Below are 7,500 nucleotides of genomic sequence, written 5' to 3'. Positions count from 1 at the left end.
ATTCAGACTGGCCAATGGTAGATCAGATGATACAGGTAACGTCACATTCAGACTGGCCAATGGTAGATCAGATGATACAGGTAATGTCACATTCAGACTGGCCAATGGTAGATCAGATGATACAGGTAACGTCACATTCAGACTGGCCAATGGTAGATCAGATGATACAGGTAATGTCACATTCAGACTGGCCAATGGTAGATCAGATGATACAGGTGATGTCACATTCAGACTGGCCAATGGTAGATCAGATGATACAGGTAACATCACATTCAGACTGGCCAATGGTAGATCAGATGATACAGGTAATGTCACATTCAGACTGGCCAATGGTAGATCAGATGATACAGGTGATGTCACATTCAGACTGGCCAATGGTAGATCAGATGATACAGGTGATGTCACATTCAGACTGGCCAATGGTAGATCAGATGATACAGGTGATGTCACATTCAGACTGGCCAATGGTAGATCAGATGATACAGGTGATGTCACATTCAGACTGGCCAATGGTAGATCAGATGATACAGGTAACGTCACATTCAGACTGGCCAATGGTAGATCAGATGATACAGGTGATGTCACATTCAGACTGGCCAATGGTAGATCAGATGATACAGGTAATGTCACATTCAGACTGGCCAATGGTAGATCAGATGATACAGGTGATGTCACATTCAGACTGGCCAATGGTAGATCAGATGATACAGGTAACATCACATTCAGACTGGCCAATGGTAGATCAGATGATACAGGTAATGTCACATTCAGACTGGCCAATGGTAGATCAGATGATACAGGTAACATCACATTCAGACTGGCCAATGGTAGATCAGATGATACAGGTAACATCACATTCAGACTGGCCAATGGTAGATCAGATGATACAGGTGATGTCACATTCAGACTGGCCAATGGTAAATCAGATGATACAGGTAACATCACATTCAGACTGGCCAATGGTAGATCAGATGATACAGGTGATGTCACATTCAGACTGGCCAATGGTAGATCAGATGATACAGGTGATGTCACATTCAGACTGGCCAATGGTAGATCAGATGATACAGGTGATGTCACATTCAGACTGGCCAATGGTAGATCAGATGATACAGGTGATGTCACATTCAGACTGGCCAATGGTAGATCAGATGATACAGGTAATGTCACATTCAGACTGGCCAATGGTAGATCAGATGATACAGGTGATGTCACATTCAGACTGGCCAATGGTAGATCAGATGATACAGGTAACATCACATTCAGACTGGCCAATGGTAGATCAGATGATACAGGTAATGTCACATTCAGACTGGCCAATGGTAGATCAGATGATACAGGTAACATCACATTCAGACTGGCCAATGGTAGATCAGATGATACAGGTAACATCACATTCAGACTGGCCAATGGTAGATCAGATGATACAGGTGATGTCACATTCAGACTGGCCAATGGTAAATCAGATGATACAGGTAACATCACATTCAGACTGGCCAATGGTAGATCAGATGATACAGGTGATGTCACATTCAGACTGGCCAATGGTAGATCAGATGATACAGGTGATGTCACATTCAGACTGGCCAATGGTAGATCAGATGATACAGGTGATGTCACATTCAGACTGGCCAATGGTAGATCAGATGATACAGGTGATGTCACATTCAGACTGGCCAATGGTAGATCAGATGATACAGGTAACGTCACATTCAGACTGGCCAATGGTAGATCAGATGATACAGGTGATGTCACATTCAGACTGGCCAATGGTAGATCAGATGATACAGGTAATGTCACATTCAGACTGGCCAATGGTAGATCAGATGATACAGGTGATGTCACATTCAGACTGGCCAATGGTAGATCAGATGATACAGGTAACATCACATTCAGACTGGCCAATGGTAGATCAGATGATACAGGTAATGTCACATTCAGACTGGCCAATGGTAGATCAGATGATACAGGTAACATCACATTCAGACTGGCCAATGGTAGATCAGATGATACAGGTAACATCACATTCAGACTGGCCAATGGTAGATCAGATGATACAGGTGATGTCACATTCAGACTGGCCAATGGTAAATCAGATGATACAGGTAACATCACATTCAGACTGGCCAATGGTAGATCAGATGATACAGGTGATGTCACATTCAGACTGGCCAATGGTAGATCAGATGATACAGGTGATGTCACATTCAGTCTGGCCAATGGTAGATCAGATGATACAGGTGATGTCACATTCAGACTGGCCAATGGTAGATCAGATGATACAGGTAATGTCACATTCAGACTGGCCAATGGTAGATCAGATGATACAGGTAATGTCACATTCAGACTGGCCAATGGTAGATCAGATGATACAGGTGATGTCACATTCAGACTGGCCAATGGTAGATCAGATGATACAGGTAATGTCACATTCAGACTGGCCAATGGTAGATCAGATGATACCGGTAATGTCACATTCAGACTGGCCAATGGTAGATCAGATGATACAGGTAACATCACATTCAGACTGGCCAATGGTAGATCAGATGATACAGGTGATGTCACATTCAGACTGGCCAATGGTAAATCAGATGATACAGGTAACATCACATTCAGACTGGCCAATGGTAGATCAGATGATACAGGTGATGTCACATTCAGACTGGCCAATGGTAGATCAGATGATACAGGTGATGTCACATTCAGACTGGCCAATGGTAGATCAGATGATACAGGTGATGTCACATTCAGACTGGCCAATGGTAGATCAGATGATACAGGTAATGTCACATTCAGACTGGCCAATGGTAGATCAGATGATACAGGTGATGTCACATTCAGACTGGCCAATGGTAGATCAGATGATACAGGTAATGTCACATTCAGACTGGCCAATGGTAGATCAGATGATACCGGTAATGTCACATTCAGACTGGCCAATGGTAGATCAGATGATACAGGTAACATCACATTCAGACTGGCCAATGGTAGATCAGATGATACAGGTAACATCACATTCAGACTGGCCAATGGTAGATCAGATGATACAGGTGATGTCACATTCAGACTGGCCAATGGTAAATCAGATGATACAGGTAACATCACATTCAGACTGGCCAATGGTAGATCAGATGATACAGGTGATGTCACATTCAGACTGGCCAATGGTAAATCAGATGATACAGGTAACGTCACATTCAGACTGGCCAATGGTAAATCAGATGATACAGGTAACGTCACATTCAGACTGGCCAATGGTAGATCAGATGATACAGGTGATGTCACATTCAGACTGGCCAATGGTAGATCAGATGATACAGGTGATGTCACATTCAGACTGGCCAATGGTAGATCAGATGATACAGGTGATGTCACATTCAGACTGGCCAATGGTAGATCAGATGATACAGGTAATGTCACATTCAGACTGGCCAATGGTAGATCAGATGATACAGGTGATGTCACATTCAGACTGGCCAATGGTAGATCAGATGATACAGGTAACATCACATTCAGACTGGCCAATGGTAGATCAGATGATACAGGTGATGTCACATTCAGACTGGCCAATGGTAGATCAGATGATACAGGTGATGTCACATTCAGACTGGCCAATGGTAGATCAGATGATACAGGTGATGTCACATTCAGACTGGCCAATGGTAGATCAGATGATACAGGTAATGTCACATTCAGACTGGCCAATGGTAGATCAGATGATACAGGTAATGTCACATTCAGACTGGCCAATGGTAGATCAGATGATACAGGTGATGTCACATTCAGACTGGCCAATGGTAGATCAGATGATACAGGTAATGTCACATTCAGACTGGCCAATGGTAGATCAGATGATACCGGTAATGTCACATTCAGACTGGCCAATGGTAGATCAGATGATACAGGTAACATCACATTCAGACTGGCCAATGGTAGATCAGATGATACAGGTAACATCACATTCAGACTGGCCAATGGTAGATCAGATGATACAGGTAACATCACATTCAGACTGGCCAATGGTAGATCAGATGATACAGGTAACATCACATTCAGACTGGCCAATGGTAGATCAGATGATACAGGTGATGTCACATTCAGACTGGCCAATGGTAAATCAGATGATACAGGTGATGTCACATTCAGACTGGCCAATGGTAAATCAGATGATACAGGTAACGTCACATTCAGACTGGCCAATGGTAAATCAGATGATACAGGTAACGTCACATTCAGACTGGCCAATGGTAGATCAGATGATACAGGTAACGTCATATCTTTTTCCTACTTATCAATCAAGCTGTGGTTTGTCTGTAATGTTGGCTCCACTAAACTTGTTAGCCTGATAAGCTTTGATGGATCTGCTCCCCTCAACTGATAACATTCCTAGACTGCTTTTGTTGTCTGCCAATCCTCATGCCAGCGTGGCCTCACACTGCCCTCTGGCGGCCGTGCTGAGAAACGACAGTAAATGATAAACATCCCCAGCCTGTGTCTCTCCTCCTCCCAGTCTTCCTCCATCTTCTCACTCCTGCATCTTTCCTTCCTTGTCGCCGCTGCAGAACTCCAGAGTGTGCCGCTATTGGCCCGTTCGCCCAGCACAAACAGGAAGTACCCGCCCCTTCCTGTCGACAAGCTGGAGGAAGAAATGAATCGTCGCATGGCTGATGACAACAAACTATTCAGGGAGGAGTTTAATGTAAAGCATCTTATATTTAACATCACACTGCATTTATTTCATACAATATGCTCTCTAGCATTTAGTGTGTTGTGCTTGCTAGAAGTAATTATATTTAACATCACACTGCATTTATTTCATACAATATCCTCTCTAGCATTTAGTGTGTTGTGCTTGCTAGAAGTAATTATATTTAACATCACACTGCATTTATTTCATACAATATCCTCTTCAGCATTTAGTGTGTTGTGCTTGCTAGAAGTAATTATATTTAACATCACACTACATTTATTACATACAATATCCTCTTCAGCATTTAGTGTGTTGTGCTTGCTAGAAGTAATTATATTTAACATCACACTGCATTTATTACATACAATATCCTCTTCAGCATTTAGTGTGTTGTGCTTGCTAGAAGTAATTATATTTAACATCACACTGCATTTATTTCATACAATATCCTCTCCAGCATTTAGTGTGTTGTGCTTGCTAGAAGTAATTATATTTAACATCACACTGCATTTATTACATACAATATCCTCTCTAGCATTTAGTGTGTTGTGCTTGCTAGAAGTAATTATATTTAACATCACACTGCATTTATTTCATACAATATCCTCTCCAGCATTTAGTGTGTTGTGCTTGCTAGAAGTAATTATATTTAACATCACACTACATTTATTACATACAATATCCTCTCCAGCATTTAGTGTGTTGTGCTTGCTAGAAGTAATTATATTTAACATCACACTACATTTATTACATACAATATCCTCTCTAGCATTTAGTGTGTTGTGCTTGCTAGAAGTAATTATATTTAACATCACACTGCATTTATTACATACAATATCCTCTCCAGCATTTAGTGTGTTGTGCTTGCTAGAAGTAATTATATTTAACATCACACTGCATTTATTACATACAATATCCTCTCCAGCATTTAGTGTGTTGTGCTTGCTAGAAGTAATTATATTTAACATCACACTGCATTTATTACATACAATATCCTCTCCAGCATTTAGTGTGTTGTGCTTGCTAGAACTGACGCTGAAATAATATTCAAGTGTTTCTGTTTTCTTTCAGATTACGCCCTTAGAGTTGGTTGTTTATGTTTAGGAAGGATATTCACGTCTGTATTTTAAAACAAATCGTTTAAAATTCAAAACAATCAGACGTACAGTACAGGACAAAAGTTTGGACACACCTTCTCCTCATTCAACTTTGTTTCCATGACTATTTACATTGTAGATTGTCACATCAAAACTATGAATGAACACATGTGGAGTTATGTACTTAACAAAAAAAGGTGAAATAACTGAAAACATGTTTTGTATTCTAGTTTCTTCAAAATAGCCACCCTTTGCTCTGATTACTGCTTTGCACACTCTTGGCATTCTCTCCATGAGCTTCAAGCACACCTGTGAAGTGAAAACTATTTCAGTTGACTACCTCTTGAAGCTCATGGAGAGAATGCCGAGAGTGTGCAAAGCAGTAATCAGAGCAAAGGGTGGCTGTTTTGAAGAAACTAGAACAGGGGTCCCCAAATTACGGCCCGCGGGCCACATCTGACTTGCCAGCGTCCAAAATCCGTCCCGTGGGAAGTCTCAAGTTAAAAAAATAAAATAATAATAATATCGTTATTTTTTTTTTATTATAATTTTAAAAAAATCTGTTCTTTCTTATCCATTTTCTACCACTTGTTACTCTCGGTGTCTCCTAGCTGCTCAGGCAAATCATTCTGTCTAAAAATGCATTTTCCCATCCATAACGTGGTAAGTGCGTGATCTTTCAGTCAATTAGTGCGTGAGGAATATATATATATATATATATATATATAAATATATATATATATATATATTTGTGTATGTATGTATATATATGTATATATGTGTATGTATGTATGTATGTATATATATATATACATACATATATATATATATACATATGTATGTATATATATATATGTATGTATAGAACTTGAATACACCTCACGGTGATGCTTGGACACGTCATCAGTAATAAACCCGGGGTCATAGGGTGTTTCGGGTCTTTAATCATCAGACACCCTCGCCCGGGCGACCCAGCCGGGGGTGATCAGACCCCGGCCTGTGTCCAAGTAGCGCACCACGGATCCCCCCTACGGATCCACAGCCACCGGGAGGCCTTTTCTGCGGCCTCTAGGATGTTCTTGGTGGCTTTTCTCGACTGCAGTCCTCTAATGCCAAGGATTCTGAACACACGCTGTAGTGAGTGACCAGCAAAACCTCTGCACCCAATCTCGACTGGTTCACAGCGGGCTCTCCAGCCGTTACTCCGACACTCTACAGTGAGCTCAGCGTATTTGGCCCTCTTTCGCTCATTTGCTTCGTCAATTCGCTCCTCCCAGGGAACTGTCAGCTCCAGTAGCACCACTTGCTTGGTTGACTCCGATGTTAACACCATGTCTGGGCGGAGTGACGTGGAAGCGATATTGGCCGGGAACTTGAGTTGCCTTCCCAGGTCAACATGGAGCTGCCAGTCACGAGCGGTGGCCAGGAGCCCTCCTGAGAAGTTGGGCTGGCGGCTTGCCTTCTGTCCTGCTCTGATGAAGGTGATTGACTGCTTCGGGGCGGCCTGGGACTTGCTGTTTTGTATCGCTGCGCAGATAGAATCCGCCAGGGCTTTTAAAACTTGGTCGTGGCGCCAGCGATACCGCCCCTCCCCTAGTGCCTTTGGGCAACAGCTCAGGATGTGCTCCAAGGTGCCCCTCCTCTGGCACAGTTTACACTCCGGAGTGTCTGCTAGGCCCCAGATGTGCAGGTTGGCGGGGCATGGGAGGACAT

At 42.3% G+C, this 7,500-nt stretch overlaps 1 protein-coding gene across 1 annotated transcript in view; it reads left to right on the top strand.

The window, feature by feature from the left end:
* Positions 1 to 7,500, top strand: part of ptpra (protein tyrosine phosphatase receptor type A) — a 60,521-nt gene that overhangs the window by 22,637 nt on the left and 30,384 nt on the right. The window contains exon 6 of the mRNA XM_062063691.1: positions 4,563 to 4,699. Coding sequence (XP_061919675.1) covers positions 4,563 to 4,699 — 137 coding nt within the window. The remainder of the gene's footprint in view (positions 1 to 4,562; positions 4,700 to 7,500) is intronic.

This window comes from Entelurus aequoreus, linkage group LG01, assembly GCF_033978785.1.
Source record: "Entelurus aequoreus isolate RoL-2023_Sb linkage group LG01, RoL_Eaeq_v1.1, whole genome shotgun sequence".
Taxonomy (NCBI): domain Eukaryota; kingdom Metazoa; phylum Chordata; class Actinopteri; order Syngnathiformes; family Syngnathidae; genus Entelurus; species Entelurus aequoreus.
The sequence above is the reverse complement of the archived record's forward strand: the minus strand, read 5'-3'. Positions and strand labels throughout refer to the sequence as shown.